Genomic DNA, 21570 nt, shown 5'->3' with positions numbered 1-21570 from the left:
CCCATGAGATGCCCCTGGTACCTTTTTCATAGGCTTTTTGGAGTTTGGGCAAGGACACAGGGGCCCCTTGATCCCCTATTGCCCGGGGGCCCCATGAGTTGTCAGTCCGCCCCTGGCTCAGAGACAGTATGGCCGATGGCTCCTGCTGCACTCAATCAGAGCCAGTGAGGATCGAGTGGGGGGCAGAGCTGCACTACGCTGCGCTGTGTGTGTCAATGGACACACAGAGCCTGTTTGGGAGTAAGCGCGCACGATTGCCCCCTTAGCAAGCTATGGCGTGCACTTGGCAAAGGGGAGCAACCAGGAACACTGGCGGGGCACCAGAAAAGAGAAGGATTGGAATTGTTCTGTGCAAACCTGATGCACAGAGCAGATAAGTAGGTTGTTATTTAAAAAAGTATGGGTTTACAGTCACTTTAAGAAGAATAGCGAAGAGTCAGAAGAGAGGAAGTGCTTTAATGGGTGAAGGTCTGCTTCAAGAAGAGAATCAAACCCAGCAGCAAAGAGCATACTGTGCATTATCTAAACGTACAGGATAACAATGAGTTCTAAGAATTACACCCAGCATAGTTTATATTTTTACAGATGTAAATGGACACATTTCCAAACTACTACTTCACTCTTCACCAAATATCAATCTTTATTACACATACTCCTATTACTTGTATAATATAAATTATATAACAAACTGGCTCATTAGTTACTGGTCTGTGCCTGGTTATGCAGTGTATTCCCATTGCTGGTGTTTATATTTTATTGGCAGTTTCCCTAATTGCTCTTGATTTATCTCCTGTAAGTGAATTAGTGCAGAGAGCGTAACCTTCCTGTACTGTACACAGTGTAGACTGAATGTCACACATGGCTTGCCTCTCCCTCGCCGCTTCCATGTTACTAAGTTTCACTGCTTCCTGTAATGAAATTTACCCGCCTGAGCAGTCTTTAGGAACCTCATTAAATGGGTTAAATGTCACAATTGCTGTTCTGACTAATAGAACACGAATGGAAAGAAGGCTTTCTGCACCCCCAGCAAATAAAGACAGTAATAACTAATTAACAGGCTTATATAAAGAAAAACACTGGATAGAATTATTTGTGTCTACACTGATCAAATAATAACTACAATGTAAGAATCTATGTCTTTTTAGTCCTTGTTCACATGGGGGTTATTGAAGCGTATGCCTATGCAAGGGCCGGGTTTGCTTCCTCACAAGGATGCACAGGTATTCTATGCATCTATGTGCAGGCAGTCCCATTTATGTCAGTTGGTACGTAATGGCTGCACAGACACAGATGCTGCACTCAATTTGACACCTGTATGGGTGCAATTCCCTGAACGCAGACAATGTGCATTTGGGGACCCACATGCACCTGTGCCCACATGGATGTCAGGTTGGAAGCAGTAGCTGTGTTCATGCAACCACTGCATCCCAATTGACATAAATTTGACTGCCGGCATGGGGATACATGAAACACCTGTGAATCCCCATGCTAGCAAATGTGGCCCTTGGATGGGTATTCGCTTAAATACAGTGCCTTAAAGTGACACTAAACTCTGGTTTTACAAAAATAAGTTCTATTCAAATATGTATTCTTAACTCAAAAGCCCCTTCAATTACACTCAGGCTTTTTCAAATCTTCATATTGCTTTTGTTTGCAGCTATGAGCTAACTTTTTGTTAGAGGGTGGCGATGTTTGTTTTCCATGGTCTAACTTTATGTAGGAACATAGCCAGTCTCTCTTGCTCACTCCTGATATGGATTATGGGATTTGTAGTGTGCATAGAACTATGCACATGAGCACAACTAACATGCACTGTTTGCTCCAGTGGTAACCCAGGGGCCATTTGGGAAATGTCATGCATCTGCACAAATGCCATGGAGGTCTCTGCTATGGTACTTGCAGAGACCTGTGGCATGTCTGCACATGTGCGAGGGATCAGGCAAGTGCACAAACATGTTGCAGGATCTTTGCTAGGTTCCGTAGACGTGGTAGAGACTTGCAGTATGTCTGCACATGTGTTGGATCTAAAGTTAAGATGGTGGGGCTGGAGAAGGGGGACAAAGGGAGAACCTCTGCTTCAACCAAGACAATGCTGAACTCCATTGTCTAGTAAGTGTATGGGTTTTTTTTTTACATTTTGAGACCGGGACCAGTTTAGGAATTTTTTGGGGTGGGTTAGTCAGAGTAAAGTTCCTCTTTAATGATTACTGATGTTAATGTGAATTATTCGGAAAAAAATGAAATAAAATGTTAAAGTAAAGAACTTTATTTTGTAACTAATATATTGCTTCCTTTGTAGGATGTGGCAGACTTTGAGTGGAGTTTCTGGATGGAATGGGCTCACTTGCGGCTCTTATGTCTTATGCTGGGACACTTCGTAATTTCACAATTTTCCAAAATTTTTTGGGGAAAGGTATGTGGTTTTTATGCATCCATTAATGTATGGCTTGATAACTACTGCAGTGTTCAGTTTCTTTACTCGATTCTTTTGTGTTAAGGAGAATGTAGAAAAAGGAGGCAGATTCCCAAATTTAGACCTGGAGACACAAGTGCAAAATATCAAGGCTGAAGTCACCACGAGCCCCTTTTAAAGTCAAATAATGCTCCCTACCCTCTGCCCTCATGTTGCCCCAACATTATAGAAGCTGGAAGAAGACAAAAAGTACTCACCTTGGCTGCAGAAACTGATGGTTAGAGATCCTGAATCAGTCAATTGTGTGGCCAAATATTGAGACTATAGTTACGTGATCTTTGCTGAGGTGCAGGATGAGACAATGAATATTTGTGTGTAATCTAAGCTTCTCTCCTTGAATAGAAATCACATGAACAATGCCTACATAGTAATGTGCAGCCTCATTCTCCTGCAGGTAAAAGTGAGAGAGACACCAGCTGTGTTTCCATATCAGTCATTATAGGGTCCTTGGGATGCTTGTGAAGTATATAAAAGATCCATGCAGCACCTATACCGACTGTCTGTTTCCAGCCTTCTTTATGAGATCATGGTTGGTAATATTATAGCTCCCTACTTTCCATGATTTGGAGGGACTATCTGTCTATCTGTCCCTCTCTCCTCCATATTTGTCCCTCATTTTGGTCCAATGTATATACCTGTATAAAAAATGCATTGTTTATCAGAATGTGTTATACAGTGCTAAACATTTCATCCAATTTATAAATTGTTGCATTTGTAAATTTCAAAAACCAGTATAATAGGAACTGGGATGTAAAAGCACTTGTGGGTCTAGCCCAGGGTTTCTTCAGAGGTTGTTAGGGGCTCCTTGAGCAATAATAGATGTCTTCTTCTTGGATTAACCAGAGTAACCAGTGGTGTGTTTAGCTATGTGTAAGGGGGGATTCTTCCCAATGACCTCAAATGTAAGAAGCGTTCCTCCCACTGACCATCAGAATAATGTGCTGTGAGCTGTAAATATAATAAATTATTAGCAGAGGTCTCCTGAAGGCAAAACATTATTCTTAGGGTTTCTCCATGTTAAAAAGGTTAAGAAAGGCTGGTCTAACCAATCGTTGTTTTTTTTTCAAATTCTCCATGTAGCAGGGGTGTGGCTGGGGTATGTCTTTGGCCTACATACTTTTTGCTAATAGATGTCCTTCTTTTCCATCTCAGAAAGTTCAGAGGTGTAGTGATATATCTAATAGGTTTGCTTTAAAGGATAAGTTCACCTTTGGGAACATGTTACATGTTCCACCCATTTTTAGGGTGGAACATGTAACATGTTCCCAATGCTGCAGCCGCAGCCCAATTCCCTCCCCCTCCCATGGCAGAAGTACTGGGAGAGGTTCCCCGTACAAGCTGTCACTTTTTAAAAACAGTGTGGCCGTGCAGGGCTCCACTGACACTGCGTCATTGATTCACAGTGTTCTGTGCATGAACTACAAGTCCTGAAAGCCTTAGCAGTTGTTGGCTTGTAGTTCTCAATGAACTACCACGGTGCTGGTACTTTCTGACTGCCTATCACATTTCTTGAGGTGCTAAACTGCCAGGGCAGTACAAAGACCCCCCAAAATGACCCCTTTTTGGAAAGTGAACACCACAAGGAATTTGCTGAGAGGCATGTTGAGTCCATGGAAGATTTTACTTTTTTGCCACAATATTTTGGAAAATGACAAACCCCAAAACCCATTCTGCTACTTCTCCCGAGTATGGGGATACCACACTTGAGAAACTTTTTGGCAGCCTAGCCATACAGCATACAGGCCCTCAAAATCCAATGACCACCGTCAGGATTTCAAAGGGCATATTTCCTCAAATCACTTCCTCACTACCTATCACAGTTTCAGAGGCCCTAAAATGCCAGGGTAGTAAAAACAACCCCCCAAATGATCCCTTTTTGGAAAACAGACACCAAGGAATTTGATAAGAGACATGGCGAATATTTTACAGATATAATTTTTGTCGCAGGGTTTTGAAAAAAAAAAAAAGAAAAGAAAAATACATTTTTGTTTTCTTTCTTCATTTTCCAAAAACTTGTGGCAACAAATGAGATCTGTAAAAAGCTCACCCTGCCTCTGAGCAAATATCGTGGAGTGTCTGCTTTTCAAAAAGGGGTCATTTGGGGGATTGCTACTACTATCCTGGCATTTCAGGGCAAACACTAGAAGTTTATGCCACACATCACTCACTCTTCTAACCACTTGAAGAACAAGCCTTTATTGTCACTTTTTGTTTGCACGAAAAAACATTTTTTTTCCTATAAAATTACTTTGAACCCCCAAACATTATATATTTTTTTAAAGCAATGTCCCTAAAGAATAAAATGGTAGGTGTTTCAATTTTGTATGTCACACAGTATTTGCACAGCAATTTTTCAAACGCTAATTTTTTGGAAAAAATACACTTTTTTGGAACCTGATGCACAAAAATACAACGCCTTGCCAAATTGTTTGATACAGTATAAAAGATGTTACACCAAGTAAATAGATACCAAACATGACATGCTTTAAAACTGTGCACGCCTGTGCTACAGGAAAAAATGGGGGTACAGATCCCCCATCCGTCTGTTTTTATAGGATTGGGTTGGATACAGGTGGGTGTAAACAGACACATATCCATATATGCCTGCCACTCCATGGAGAACAATGGATGGTCCAATTGGGTCCATGTGAAAATCGGACATGAGGACCTGATCAGTCTGCCCGTGTGAAAGGGGCCTTAGTCTACAGTACAGAAAGTGAAAGAAAATCTCCCTAAGGAGACACAGTTGGAAAAAAGAACTGACAAGTGTTTAACCCAACCTTACTCTATCCGAAATGAAAACAAGTTTTGGTTTTATATATTTGTTAACTCCTTTCTGCCAGCTGCACACATATATATGTGGCAGCACGGTGGTGGACTTCATGCCGCGCTGCCACATATATGCTTACAACCAGCTGTTGACTGACTGAGCTGTCATGTGTCCACTGTAACAGCCATTCACTGTGATCAATGTGATCACATGATCTGGAAGCCCAGGAAATGCCTTGGGTATCCTTGAAGGGCTGGCTTCCAGCGGCTGTAAGGAGTTATCTATCCACAACTGAAAACAGGAATAAAATTGGCCTCATATAAACTTGATTGACATCATATTTTATAAAAAGTAGGAGAAAAAAAGTATGTTTGATTTTTTTTTTTAAAATATATGTATTTATAAGGAGAATGTGGTAATGTAGGGTTTTTATTCAGAAGCTTCTTCCAAACTATTTATCATACTGATGTTTGATGTATTCGCTCAATCTGAAATACTCTGTTGCATAACAAAGGTCACACACTTCTTGTTCAGTTTTTCACATTGGAACATTAGCAGTATAGTGGAGGAGAGCTTAAGTGGTGACTTCTCGATGGCAGAGTTCATGCAGTAAAAGCGTTTTTACTGCAGTAGAGAAGCCTTTAGACACATTCCTTTTTATGACCTTCATTTGCAGATCTGAGCACCAGCCTGGCTGTCTGTGAATTCTTGTTTTTTTTTTAAGTGACCCTATCTTCTGCTTTGAATATGTAAAACTAAAAGTACTGCCTAGGATCAGGCACTCATAAAGTGCCCACTATCACCAGCCTTGTCCAGAAAAAGCTCCGTCTGGGAATGCTTTTCAGTTTGCTAGGGATACCTCAGTCCCTCCCATCATCCTCTATTCTCTAAGGCTGGCTGATTGGAATTTGGTTGGTTCAGAAAATTTTCCTCAATGAGCAGCTTCAGCCGATTTGCTGCAGCTGCTGGTAAGTGTATTCTGATAGCAGCCTGTAGAGTGGATTGCTCCCGATGGAGGTAATTGCTCCATCCACTTTGTGTGGATGGAGAAATCTGTTCTTTTTTTCTTCTTTTTTACATTCAACCTGCTGGCTGAACAAAAGAAAACTGAATGTGTATGGCCACCTTACGAACTGGATGGTATTGACTAGCAAAGCACTCTTATTGGGTGGACAGGTGCCTGGCAGGTGGGCTTTTTACATGGGCACAAGGGCCCATTCACACCATATGCGTTGTGCCAGCACCTTGACTAGGCAATTTGCCTTTTGTCCTCTTGTTTCAATTCTCACCATTACGCTGTGCAGGTGTGCGCTCAAAAAATGGAGAGGAATGCATCACAGGAGGTCTTTTAAATACTAGAGGATAACCGCTTAGACATTTGTCACCACAGCAGGGGGCCCCAATTGAAAGATCTGCCCTCATCTCCTGTTCCTATGACATCTCCAAAATGTTGGATTTTTCAGCACTTTTTTTTACCAGGGACAACGGTCACCAGTAAAGCAGACCATACATAGAATGCATTTTGGCTAGTACTTGATGAACCAGCCAAAATCTGAGCTGTAGATGGAGGCCTTGTCAGCATCCTTCCTCTTACATCCTTCAATCTGAAAATTGAAGGAAACATGCAGAAAATTGTGGTCCAGACAGTGGCTGCATGCAGTCAGATGCAACCAATGTTCAAGTATTCAGAGAGCAGCGGGTGAGGGCTGTCAAAATATAGTTGTCGGGAGAGATTTTTCCATCCATGCTGTTTCCCCAGGGGGCTGAATGAGAGAAATCTTACAATGTATAGCCCACCTGAAGGAGCATCACAGACAACAATAAAACCCTAAAAAGGGTGCTAACCCTTCCTTGTTCTATCCAAAACTGGAAAAAAAAGTTTGGGCTTGGCATACACTTGAAAGATTGAAAGCAGGTAAATCGAACAGCTTCTATTTAAAGTCTGCCCCCCATATCAGTATATACTCACTTTACCTTTACTCCCCTGCTATTCCGATTCTGAAGTCTTGAGCTGACTCCAGTTGGATCCTAGTTGGAGCCTACATGGGGCTGAAGACTATTTTTCTGCCCCCAAGTGGCAATGCTGGTGGCTGAGCTACCAGTTGAGATGAATCTGCGCTGTTACATGGGACAAGGAAGGTAAGATTAGTACAAGCCAAGCTGCTGCAGGAGCCAACATTAATGTGCATTTGTTGTTTTTTTTCCTGTAAAAGCACATTTTCACTTAAAGTGGAACTTTAGTCAGAAAATTAAGTCCTGCTAGATCACTTCAGGCTGACTTCTTTTGCAGGTATAGCTATGAGAAACATTAAAAATAAATGCCTATACTGTCTAAAATGCAGTAATACACTGTCTCACCCTGCTCTGCACATGCTCAGTTGCTGTCTATTTTTAGGCATTGTGCTGAATTTGTAGAGGATGATCTACTGATAGCCTTAAAGCAGAATTAAACCCTCCTATCCTTTACAGCCAAGGAAGCTGCTTCTGTTTAACCTGCAGCTGCCATGGTGCTACTCCTGCGATCAGTTATGACACCAGCCATTTAATGGTTTGACAGTTTGGTTGAGGACACAAGCATGTGACAGCTAACAATCCCGGAATGTAATTGTTTTTTGAAACCGTTAAATTGTTGGGTTTAGTTTTGATTTATGATTTACTGCTGTTCAGGGGCTCTGGGCTTCAGCAAAATGGTAGCCTCCAGTGAGAAGAAACATGAACAATGCTGGAGGCCATTTACAGCACACACTAATTTTGGTAGCATAATTATTAATGTGGAATGTATGTTTCTAATTAATAAACCTTATTTTTATCAAGTTCTTTAGGGTAAAGTTCCACTTTAAAGTGGTAGTTAACCTCAGACATGAAATACGAACAAAGTACATCCTTCTATACTGTGTATTTGTCTCTGACCAAAGCAATGAGTGTGACTTCTGTCTGCATGAGTCACTTCTGAAAGCTTTTCCCCACACCAAGAGATAAAAAGCAGACGGGAGGGACATCCAGCACACAGCCTATGACTCATATCCTTAGCTCTGCGTGTTCCTGTTTACTGTGAGGAGGGGGGTGTTCCTTCCCTCTAATCAGAACTCCTCACTGAGATCTGAAAAGTATAACTTCAGCTTCCTGCCCCCTGCCTTTCAGAGCTGAGGGATCCTGTGTAAATTCTGAACTTTGAATGAGTGTAGAGGATGGATAGCTGCAGATAAACAGGTACAACTTATGTAGAAGGATATGTTTCATCTCTGTGTATCATCTGATGTTAGTCAATTCACTGGGTATGCAGTATGTGAGGGATTTTTTTTAGCCATGTTGAACCTGAAGTGTAATTTATGCATACAATATATCCCCCGTCCCTATCCTGTTCAACATGCAATTAAAATGTTTCAATCAAATGATTTTGTTTTCAAGAACTCCTGCATCAGACCTAGTGACATCACTGGGTCTGTATGCTGGTCTTTGCTCTGAATTAGGTGGGAGGGGTCATCAGGCCCCTGTAAATGTCACAGTGCCCTGCCTTAGATCTCCTTTCAAGAGCCCAAGCATTCTATGAAAGTACACATTCTGAAAGAACCCTGGAGATAGGCAAGCTCCTCTTTTCTGGCCACTGGGTGGTGCAGACCTTAGCTGTGCAATGAGCAGTTGCTTGATTCGCAATGTGCAATGAGCAGTTGCTTGATTCGCAATTAAACAATTGATTAGCAGATTGCACAGCTAACGTCTGCACCCCCCAGAGAGCATAAATATCTTTTTTTTTTTTAACAGATATTTTATATTTTGCATAAAAGTCGAAAACAATGCAAAACCCAAATAGGTCTGGTTGGTACACAATGCAAAAGATACATAAAAGTGATACAGTAGATAAACAGCAGCATATACAATTTAGGGCATAGATATTTCTCTGATACAACAGTTTTCGCAGCAGAGTAGTCCAGGACATGGAGCAGTATAACCTCATAGAACATAGGTGTACAACAGGGAAAACAAACACTCATAATTCAACCCTCGGATAGAAGAAAAGGGGAGGGGAGGGGAAGAGAGGGGAGAGGGAGGAGAATCAGTAAAACAATATCCTAAAGTTAAGAAAAGGGAGTCAGCAGAAAAGGAGGGGGCAGGGGGAAACCAAAAAAGTAAGTTAACGAGGGCGAAAATGACTTGCAATGAGGCAGAGATCCCAGTAGACCATTAGAGATCAATTTGTACAGAGGAAGTACCTGGTTCACCATATTTCTCCACTGCTGAATCGTGGGTGGTTCAGAGGACTTCCACTTGGTCAGTATAAGCTTTCGCGCATAAAACGCTGCATAAAAAAGGAAGCACTTTTGGGGGAAGGAAACATCCAACTGAACTCCCATACCCAACAGTAGAAAGACCGGATCAAAGGGTAGACAAAGATCTAGGATAGTATGAAGATCCGCCAACACTTCCTGCCTGGTAGGATTGCAGTCTAGAGCAGGACCAAATCATGTGTAGGAAAGTGCCCACCTCTGACATGCACTGGGGACAATATTAGTTGACTGTAGGGTAAATGAGAGATAGGCTCTGCAGGATATGATATGCACGGTTTAAGAATTTAGGTTGAATGAATCTGTCTTTGGGCGATATCATCAGTGGTATAAATTGTTGTATATCTTCCCCCTAATTGTCTGCAGTAAAGCCAGGGAGATCATTCTGCCAGGTGCGACACAGTTAGGTAACTTTAGTCGTCTCCTAACCATAAATCCTTAGGTAAAATGAGAGTATTCTGCCCACATTTTTACAAGTCAAGAAGCGCTCAACTGATTGAGACGCTAAAGTAACCGTGGTGTGAAATTGTGCTCTAATTGCATGGCTCAATTGAATGTATGGTTAGGAAGTTGGAATTCTGATTTTAAAGTATTAAATGGTAGGAGGGATCCATTGGGGATAACATGTTTAAGAGTCCTGATACCATGTCTTGCCCACACAATTGGATCTGGAATCGATTGGAGATGTGGGAGAGTAGGGTTACACCATATCATCAAATTTAGTCATCTGTTGCCAGACCCGAATTGTAGTGCACATTGGAGTGGTTATGCCTGGATTAGAACTAGGATCTGGAAAAACCACATTGCTCAGTTCTGCATAGGAGCCTAAAAGAGCCGCCTCTGAGTTAATTACAGGGATCCCCCGAACACCAACGCCAACACCGCAGCCCAATAGTAGTGCCTAAAAGTAGGAAGGGCCAAGCCACCCTTTGGACATAGGTAGTTGTAGGGTGGTCTTTGTTAACTGTGGGATTTTCCCAGTCCAGATAAATATGGTAGTAGTTGAACAATTTTGTCAAAGAAGACCTTAGAGATCATTACCAGGGTGTTGCGGAACACATAGAAATTTAGGTAAAAAGGTAATCTTTATTAAATTGATCCTACCCACAGGAATTAAGGACAGAGATTTCCATACTCCATATTTATGGGTGAGCTGGGTCATGACCGGGTGAAGATTATTAGGCAGAAATTTAGCAAAGTCATCCGTTATTTTAATTCCTAGATACTTAAACTGGGAGACTACTAATAGTGGTATATTGGACAATTGGGCAGACATTCCTGGGGTCAACAGGAACAAAACTGACTTGTCCCAAATTACCAGCATGCCAGAAAATTCCCCAAATCAATTAATGAGAGATCAGGCTGCCGTTAAGTAGGGTGTCATCTGCATACAAAGACACTTTTTCGGTAACAGGGCCTACAGCTATGCCCTGTACAGACTCAGATCTACACAAAAGTATTGCCATGGGCTCAATAGCTAATGCAAACAGCCTTGGGGCAGCCTTGCCTTGTACCTCTAAATGGGGAAAAAAGGCAAGAGCAGTCCATTGGTTCGCACTCTAGCCATAGGATGAGCATAAAGAAGTTTAACCCTTGTTGCAAAATTAGGCCAAAATCCAAATCTCCACAGAATCAGCCATAGGTATTCCCATTCTACAGAATCAGAGGCCTTTTCTGCATCAAGGGAGGCCACTACCCCAGGGTGAGCATCAGAGCCAGCTCGTGCAATAACCATATACAGGTGATGAAGATTAATATCTGTCCCTTTACCTGTCATAAACCCAAATTGGTCCCCATGGATCAGCGTAGGAATTACTGTATTTAGCCGATTAGCTAATATCTTAGTCAGTACTTTAGCATCAACATTAAGTAGTGAAATCGAGGAGCACAGAGATGGGTCCTTACCTGGCTTAGGAGCCACCTCTATAACTGCTTTCGACAGAAAATGGAAGAGCATTTTCAGTAAGCACATATTTAAGAGTTTCGTATAAATGCAGAAGGAGTACATCTGCATAGGTTTTATAGAATTCTGTGCTTAATCCATCTATCACAGGTATTTTTCCTCCTTGAAGGGAGGTCAAGGCTCTCTTAAGCTCATCCAACGTTATGGAGGCATCTAATTTGATTCTAGCACTCGCACTAAGCACTGGGAAGTCGGTGTCCTCCAGATACTGATGTAATTGTTCAGGAGGGTAATGCACTCGAGAAGAGTACAATTGACTATAATAAGAGGCAAAGCGAGCATTAATTAAACCTGGATCTGTCAGCAACCTACCATCCTCAGCCTGAATAATTGTTTTATGAGTTATGGGGGTATAATCCTTGGAGAGCTAAAAGTGAATCAGACTGGGAGTCATGATGGGCTGCAGCAATATGAAACTGGTACTGTCCTCTAGTGAAGGCTTTGAAAGCATCCCACACTATTTCAGGGGAGGCTGTCCCAAGATTGCAATTCCAGTAGACAGAGATCTCACCAAAAAACTGGGGTTCAACCTCCTCATTCTCAATCCACTACATGGACAACCGCCATAATTTCAGCCCCTGTGGGAAGTCTCTGCCCACCAAAAAGCGTAAGAGCAGTGGAGCATGATCAGAGATTCCCCGTGGAAGGATAGAAACCTCTTGGATTCAAGGTAGCATAGCAGTAATAGCATAAATTAAATCTTTACGAGAAAGTGTGGTATAAGTAGATGAGTAACCTGTATATTCCCTACTAGCCGGGTATTTCCAATGCTAGAGATCACATAAATCAAAGGATTCCATCCATCTGGATAAAGTAGATTCAGTGGCCGCATCTGGTGTGAGTTTATCAAGCATCGGGCTAGGGGGCATAATAAGGTCACCAGCAAGGAGAATATGGTCTGTGAGGTACAAAGCTACAATTTGAATTTTTTAAGCATGCATGGAAACACTGGCCGGGGGAAGGCAGATGTAGTCCAACTACAACTATGGCAACACTATCAATCATAGCATGTATAATCACATATTTACCCTTGGGATCCAAATGAAGGACCAGCAGCGTGAAGGCCAATGTTTTATGAATCAGTATACTAACACCTCTTGTGTAGGAGGAATAGATAACATGGTAGTAATGCCCTACCCAGGGTTTCTTAAGACTTAGGATCCTACTCCCTGTCAAGTGGGTCTCCTGTAAAATACAGATATGGGGTTTATAGGTTTTGATCTTTGCATTTAGACTCCAGACATTCCAGGAAATTAAAGTCACTGGCGCCATGAGGAACCACGTATATAAATAATACGGTCACTCCATCTGCTGGACTCCATAAGAAGTGAAAAACATCCAGCCCTCAAATCATATAATATACTCAAAAGGTGCTGTAGAACATCAGTACCAGACAGTTTCCCATCATGGGGCGACACATACCAGATCAAAAACAGTAAACTAAAACAAAAACCAACTGTACAAAATATCCTCTCCCACACCCACCCCGCATCACCACCCCAAACGGGGCGTGTCTCATCCCCAAACAGTAATATGGTACAACGCCAGAAGGGAGGAAAGTTGTTCTAGATGTAAGTAGAGTAAGAGATGCCACTTGTAGTCTGAAAGGAGCAATTGTAAAGTTTCTTGAGGTAATAAGAGTTCAAGGACCACAGTTCTTCGTTACAAACAAGAAGAAAAATGAAGGCACTAAGGCCAATCTCCAAGTATATTGGTACAGCTAAAGAAATCAGCAAGTCTCTCGTGAAAATCGAGTGCACCATACTTAGTTGCAAACAAATACAATTAGTGCAGTAAACTGGTGGGTAGCAATGCAAAAAACATCAAGGCAAATATTCGACAGCATAATATTGTAGACAGCAGCTCCCAGGATATCAGAGAACAGAATATGTGTTTCTAGCCGAGGGCAGGATCCATGTGGCCAGTACAGCAGCTGAAGGTAGCTTGCAACCAGGAAGGGCCGTGAGGGATGCATCGGCCATGGTATAGTAAACTGCCAACAAGTAACATAGAGCAAAGAAGGCCCTCGTCTGCAAACAGGGTACGGAAACCATAGACCCAATAGATATCTGAGCAGAGGCTGTGAGGGCTGAGGCCAGAGGCCTAAGTGGGTAGTACACACCACCTAGGCTTCCATATTATAAGGCTTAAGGTCTGGGTAGCGGCTCAAGATATTGGGATGCCTCCTTGGGGGAAGTAAAAAACTGAACAGAGTTACCTTCTTGTATCCGGAGTCTTTCCGTAAAGTGCATACTATATTTGAGCCCCTTCCGATGGAGAGCCAGCTTCACCTGCTCAAAAGAGTACCGCAGCCTGTGCGTCGCCTCTGAATAGTCTGGAAAGATTATCAACTTGGCAGTTTCTTGTTTCCTGGCTTCCCGGAGAACCACATCACGGTCACGGAAATGAAGGAGACGTAGGATAAAAGTGTGAGGAGGCGCAACAGGGGGGCCCCGATTTGATGGCATTCTGTGGGCCCTCTCCACTGAGAAGTGTGGAGAAAATGGCGCTAGAGGCAGCAGAGCACGCAGTAGCCATTCTGAAAAAGCCGCTGGGTCTTGGCTCTCAGCCATCTCTGATAGGCCAATGATGTGGATATTATTTCTCCGGTGCCGGTTTGCGTCCTCAGCTCTAGACTCTAGGTATTTCACCTTAGTGCAAAGGGTGTGAACTTGGACAGAGTGCTCCCGGACCGTGCCTTCAGAATCACTGAGACGGAGCTCAGCTTCTGATAGCCAGTTACGGAACTTCTCCATGTCCTGCCTAATAAGCCCAATATCAGTCTGGAGGGAGTCTATTTTAGTAGTTAAGGTAGACTGGTAGCCCTTAATCGCTTGCATTAGAACCTGAAACTGATCGTGTTCTGCCACTGCCTGTTTGGCGGCCTCAGTTTGAGTTGCCATGTTGACCACGTGGCCCAGTTGCGAAACCGCCTCCAGAGACTCACTCACTGTATCTGTCGAGCATCGGGTCCCCGTCTGCTGTCAACCTCTCGTCATCATCTGGAGGGGTTCCCGGGGGTAGCAGAAGTGCTACCGCCCAGCGCTACTCCAAAATCATGGAGAAAAGAATCATAAAGCGGTGGAGCTCCTCTCTCATACTTCCTTTCCCGTCGCCATCTTGGAAACGCCCCCCAAGCATAAATGTCTAAAGGGATCTTGAGAATGTGATAATTGGACACAAAATGATTGATGGCAGGGGAAACTAGGAGGCTGTTTAAGGCTGGAGTTCAGCTTTAAATAAAGTTTTAGAGACTACAATTTTACCTTAACTGTAAAGGGATCTGAGCGATATTTAAATTGCTATGTTAAACTTAAACATTCCTTGGTTAAATGTGTATAATGTCCTTAGTCTAGTAATTCCTATTGTCCAGGCAGCCTAGACTGCACTCCCACCAGTCATTACCATACCACTTACTTATTGAAATGCTAACCCCAAGCCTTTAGTCTGAATGCACCTGCGATTGTGTTAAAAAGCAGGAAGTGATTGCAGTTGTACCTATTGGGGCTACACTTCATACCTTGCAGCTGAAATCGCATAAAAAACAAAAACCAAATGCGAAACGGAAAGGTTAATTGAAAAGAAGAAAACCAATTTCAAAATCCGAACAAGTGGAAGATAAAGTAATTATTACAAGGCATTATTACAGGGAAAAGAAAGCAGGTTAGTACACTCCGGAGTTATCGCTGCATGTATAATTTCTGGACTAATCATCTGTGTGGGTATCTCTTGTTTTCTTGTATTCATATATTCGTCATGAAATGGAATGAGTAGATTAATGGATCATAATGATGGTTTGATGAGCTGTGTGATTTAGAAAAAAAAAGTGGGTCTTTTCCGCAATCAGGTTTGTTTCATATATTCAAGTCTGTCAAGCAATTGTGCAAATGTAGCCTTTCACTTTGTGTCTTACTGCTGTATTTCCTTACTGAAATCATGAAAGGTTCTACTAGTTTAAAGTTTTTTTAATTGTTTAAAGGACAGCTACACTTTCTCTATAAATCCCCATAGGACCCCTCCTTTGCCTTGTAAACTAACTAAACTGACCTAACTTCCGACCCAGGTACATGCCTAACGCTTTGTAGTAGCACCAGCCTGCTGCTTCTGGTTTATATTCTAAATGCAACAGAAACAACTGAGTACTGTCCGTGATACTTTTTTTATTTGCACTAACATACAATTTTGAGGACAAGCTTTCGGGGAATGTCCCCTTCTTCAAGGTCTAAGCAGTACTAATCACAAAGTTTTAGCAGAATGTTAGAAGAGATGTGGGGGATGAAAAAAAAAAAAAGAGACTGGAGATAAGACACAACAAAAGCAAAGACTGGGAGGGGGGGGAGAAGACAACACTCACAGAGGGAGTCACGCTTGAGGTCATAATCATAAAACTGTTGGATAATGATTGAGGAATCTCATGTCCAAATTTAGGCCGTTTTCTCTGGTATCAAATAGAAATATCATTCTTAGTTCAAAAGTTTTTCTTTCCTGAATGGATTTGAAATTTCCTTTAAGAACTCAAATATTGAGGTCTCCCATTGTGTGGTCTGGTTGTGCGAAATGGTGTCCCACAGGTGTGCAAAAGTCATCTTTTTTATGTTCCTTGATGGTATGTCCGTGCAAATTCATCCTTGTTGCAACTTCTGTCCTGTTTCGCCAACATAAGATCCTTTGCTACATTTTCTGCACTGGATAAGGTACACAACATTACTGGAGGTGCAGCTGTATGATCCGGAGATATTGAAGATCCCTTTTGAGTGTCTGACACTTTTTGATGGATTGATTTGGTTGTACAGTTTGCAGCGTTTTTTTATTATTCTAAATGCAGAAATCTTCTCTGGCTGAGCAGTAACTCCTCATAGACATGAATGAAGGCGGTGCACTCAAGTCGCCAGGAATTCGCCTGGCAAAGTTGCACTGTAAGTCGTGTGACTTTCAGGTCACAGTAGCGTGAACCGAGCCTTAGAATCAGCAGCTGATTGATAATTATAAAACCACTCCCATTTACATTTGCTGTGCACATGGACACAAACAGCTATTTCTTCAAAAGGTAGGAATCTGCAACAAAGTTTGGTAAAATCCTTGCAATGTACATCGATCAGAGGGGAAGGTTTTCTTCTCAGCAAAGCTTTTATTTGCATTTAGAATTTGTAAAAGTGGATAGCTCAGCACACCTGATGTATCTCCCATAATCTAAGGCCATGGGTCGAATTCTGAATGAATCGGCAACAGCCGATGTTTGAGCAACCATTGAATTTGAGTGATCAGGCATGTTGGAGGTTTTTTTGAAAAACGAACAAATTTCTAATCAATGATGGGAGAATTGTGCGAGAAATGTAATTGAAAAAGAAATGAGTGTGAGCTGTGACCTGGAAAGAAAAGAAAATGATTGGCCATGAAAATTCTTCTCTGTAGCAACAAGAGTTGAAATTGAAGACTTGGTTGGTCGAATTTCGACATCAATGGTGGCACCGTCGGACTACAAAATGCACGAAATTTCAGATGTTCTAAAGAACATTCATTCGGAATTCGACCCATGCATTATTATTATTATTATACAGTATTTATAAAGCGTCAATAGTTCGCTCAGCGCTGTACATTACAAAGGGGGACAGAACATGTGACAGAACAATACCAATACAATGCAAAACATGAGGGGATTGAGGGCCCTGCTCTTTCGAGCTTACAATCTAGGAGGGAGGGGATGGTGGCACAGGAGGAGATAGCTGTGGGGGATGGAGTGGTAGGAAGAGTGAAGGAGGTCAGCAGGTTAGCAAGGGGTGGGGTAGGCTTCCCTGAAGAGGTGGGTTTTCAGGGTGCGCCTAAAGGAGAGGAGAGTAGGTGATAATCTGATGGGTTGGGGCAGGGAGTTCCAGAGGATGGGTGACACCCTGGAGAAGTCCTGGAGGCGGGCATGGGAGGAGGAGACCAGGGAACTAGAGAGAAGGAGGTCTTGTGAGGAGTGGAGTGTGCGTGCTGGGCGGTACTTGGATATTAGGTCAGTTATGTAGTTCGGGGCAGTATGGTGGACAGCTTTGTACGTCAGTGTTAGGATTTTGAATTTGATCCGTTGCCCAATCGGAAGCCAGTGGAGGGATTGGCAGAGGGGGGTGGCGGAAACGGAGCGGTTGGAAAGGTGAATGAGTCTGGCAGCCGTATTCAGGATCGACTGAAGTGTGGATAGCAAGCGGCGAGGCAGGCCAGTGAGGAGGGAGTTGCAGTAGTCGAGTCGTGATATGATGAGGGAGTGGAGTGTATGGCCTGCATTAGGAAGACTTCACCTATGAGTCTTATACACACACTTGATAAATGCAGAAATGTACTTGGTGCACGGGCGTTTGGCTCATATCAGCGTCCGGCAAGGCCAGACATTGTTTAGCAAGGTGCATTACAATGCAAAGGCTTTGTGCCTGTTTGTTATAAGCCATCTGCTGTGTATCTGGCCATAAAAATGGAAGGGGGTCATGAGAATCGCCACCAAACACCTCACCCAATGTTTGTATATCAGAAAAAAAGGGGAAAAACCTGCGCTGCACCCCAGACAATACAATATGTGAATAAGTATGTGAAAAAAATATATATTCTGAAACATTAGTGAACTGCTGCTACTCTTTACCTGAAAACCAGAAAATACAAAACCTAAAAAAAATGAGTGCGCTGTACACTAAAAATTCGTAAACAATAATAAATCAAATAAATACTGCTGCATAAAAAATGTGCTTAAATTAATTGAAATGATATGAGTCCACATTCATATATTAAATAATTAAAAGTCCCAAAATCCAATAACAGTGCTGCGTGCTAAAGAAATCCTCCAACGGAAAGTGCATAGGTGTCCACAAATGCTTGACACAAAAGAAGAAATCAGCCTTTTACCAGACACTTTGACCTCCAATCAAAAGATCAAACAAGAGGATGGTGTTCAGATCCTGACACCCTAGTTACCTGTATCAAGGAGATGAATAGGAGATGAATGGACAACTGCAGGTTCACTTGAACGAATCCATCACATCAGACAACTCTCCACATCATGCAAGGAAACGTTTAAAACAGAAGAAGAAAACTTCATAGTGCGATAAACCAGCAAAAAATGTATTAAAGTATTGCACTTACATAGATAAGGTGCAGAAAGGCAGTGTAAACATTTAAAATGCTCCTGGTGTCAGACCAACAAGGTGACATCACAGAAAGCTCTGCCTGGGCGGAGGTGACGTCACCTTGTTCTGGTAATTGAATGTGGACTTATATAATTTCAATTTATGAACATTTTTTATGTAGCAGTATTTATTTGATTTATTATTGATTATGATTTTTTAGTGTACAACGCACTCATTTTTTATCTGTTTACAATGTTTGTATATATCAGACCTTAGCTATCCCAAAAGGATAGAGAAAGCAAATCCAGCCTGTGTTGTCTTCAACATGTTTTGCTTCTGGTATTGCATTACATTAGAGATCTTGTAAGTGCCTCTCATAATAAAGTGTGCCGTGTAGATTGGAGAGCCACATTAAATTGCCACAGGAGACAGCAGGGCACTTCACTGCCTAAAGCCCTCTGTCAGCAGATATTGCCTCATAAAATATTTGCTGGCTTGGTTTTATTGGGTACAGCTGGAATGTTTTTACGTTTCTAGAACCTTTTGTTTTAGGTAGTAAAACCACTAAGCATAAGCTATCGATCTATTTATCTGTGTATTTTTGCCAGTTTTCATCAGTTTGCCTCCAATTAGTAAGATCATTTTTTTAGGCTGTATAATCTGAAGAGAATAACACAATCTCATTGTAGCTGTAGGCACTGAAGAAGAATGTATCCTCAATGTTTACAGCAAAAGCAATAAAGTTGTTTAACCTCCTCCCGCCTGCCATATAGTCCAATGATGGGCACAAGGTGGTTCTCTCGTTCTGATAGGACGTCATATGTCGTCCTTCCATTCTCACCACGCATGCGCGGCTCAGGGAGCGCGCGGCGTTCGGAGGTGCGCTGTGTCCCTCGGACACAGCGGATCACTGATCCACAGAAAGAGCCGAAGATGTCGGCTCGGTCATGTGATCAGCTGTGTCCAATCACAGCTGATCACATGTAAACAGGGAAATGCCGGTTATCGGCATTTCTCTCCTCTCGAGCTGTCACGTTGAAGTGCTGAACAGTGCCACCTGCCAGTGCCCATCAGTGCCACATCAATGCCACATATCAGTGCCTATCAGTGCCACATATCAGTGCCCATCTGAGCTGCCTTTCAGTGTCACCCATCAGTGCCGCCTATCAGTGCCAGTCAGTGCCGCCTATCAGTGCCAGTCAGTGCCGCCTATCAGTGCCAGCCCGTGCCGTCTAACAGTGCCAGTTAGTGCTGCCTATCAGTGCCAGTCAGTGCCGCCTATCAGTGCCATATATCAATGCCATATATCAGTGCTGCCTTTCAGTGCCCATCAGTGATGCCTGTCAATGCCCATCAGTGCCACCTACCAGTGCCTCCTCATCAGTGCCACCTATCAGTGTCCATCTGTGCATCTTATCAGTGGCCATCACTACAGCCTCCTTAGCGCACATCAGCGAAGGAGAAAAATCAATTATTTACAAAATGTTATAACAAAAACTAAGAAAAAACGTGTTTTTTTTTCAAAATTTTCAGTGATTTTTGGTTTGTTTAAGAAAAAATAAAAAACCCAGAGGTGATTAAATACCATTAAAATAAAGCTCTATCTATCACAAAAAAATGATAAAAATTTCATATGGTTACAGTGTTGCATGACCGCGCAATTGTCATTCAAAGTGTGATAGCGCTGAGAGCTGGAAATTGGCCTGGGCAGGAAGGGGGTATAAGTGCCCTGTAGGCAAGCGGTTAAAGCGGAGCTCCACCCAAAAGGGGAAGTTCCGCTTCAAGCCTTGTTAAGGATTGGCATCTTTGGGGAGCGGGGGGGGGGGGGGGGCGCAGATACCCAAATTTGACAGGTACCCGCTCCCTCTTCTGCTGTGATCGCCTAGTCAATTGGAAATGTAAGGTGTCCTCCCTCCCCATAGTCTTCTGCAACATGTGACAGGTCCCAGAAGACTACGGGGCTATTCACAAAGTGCAACGCTTCTCGCGCATGTGCAGTGGGCACTCGGCTGTGAAGCTGCAAATTGTCACAGCCGGGTGCCCACACTGAAGATGCCGGCGCCAGGGAGAGAAGACGGCCGGTGAAACCTGCGGTTGTGAGGACATCGCTGGACTTAGGGGAAGGTAAGTGTCTATATTTTAAAAGTCAGCAGCTACAGTTTTTTTTTTTTCGGTGGTACTCCGCTTTAAGTAATTTTACAGTAGCTCACCTCACCCTATGTTTATATTAGAGTGTAGAAGTTGAGTCACTGCTGGAAGTGGGAGCAGGAGAAGCCAAGCTGCTGGGAAGGGGGAAGTTGAGCTGCTGGGATGGGGAACAGAGGTAGCTGAGCTGCAGAGTCACTGCTGAGAGGGGGAGCAGAACTACTGAGTCCTGTCTGGGGAAGATGGGGAGGGGGTTATAGCAGAGCTGCTGAGTCACTGTTGGAAGGGGGAGCTAGGATGCTGAGTGACTTCTGGGAGGGGGGAGCAGGGAGAGCAGGGCTGCTGAGTCACTGCTGGGGAGGGGAAACGGGAAGCTGGACAAATTAAATTGTCCCTCCAAAGCCAACACTTTGATCCACTAGCACTCACCTTTCCAGTGATCCCCCAATGCTCCTTGCACCCTCCCAGCTGGCCCCTAAATTCCTAGTATTGAAGGTTAGTTGGAACTCTGATGTCACCTCCGTATCATTACATTACATTACATTACATTGAGTTTATATAGCGCCAAAGGGTTTGCTCAGCGCTGTACAATAGAGGGGGGGACAATACATGAAACATTACAGCAGCTACGAACAGCACACGAGGGGTAAGAGGGCCCTACTCTTTCGAGCTTACAATCTGGGAGGGAGGGGGTAGTGGTACAGGAGGAAGTGGCTGTGGGGGATGGAGTGGTAGGAGGAATGAAGGAGAGCAGCAGTTAGGTGAGGGTGGGGTAGGCTTCCCTGAAGAGGTGGGTTTTCAGGGAGCGCCTGAAGGTGAGAAGGGAAGGTGACAGTCTGATG

The 21570-nt window shown here is 43.1% G+C and overlaps 1 protein-coding gene across 2 annotated transcripts in view; it reads left to right on the top strand.

Annotated features, from left to right (window-relative positions):
• HHAT (hedgehog acyltransferase) overlaps window positions 1-21570 on the top strand; it is a 385158-nt gene that overhangs the window by 25078 nt on the left and 338510 nt on the right. For both annotated transcript variants that reach the window (XM_089677807.1, XM_089677808.1), the window contains one exon: window positions 2300-2413. In XM_089677807.1, coding sequence (XP_089533933.1) covers window positions 2300-2413 — 114 coding nt within the window. The remainder of the gene's footprint in view (window positions 1-2299; window positions 2414-21570) is intronic.

Source organism: Staurois parvus, unplaced genomic scaffold (assembly GCF_062004578.1).
Source record: "Staurois parvus isolate SC_StPar_1 unplaced genomic scaffold, SC_StPar_1.0 ptg000192l, whole genome shotgun sequence".
Lineage (NCBI taxonomy): Eukaryota > Metazoa > Chordata > Amphibia > Anura > Ranidae > Staurois > Staurois parvus.
This window is presented reverse-complemented; position numbering and strand designations above follow the sequence as displayed.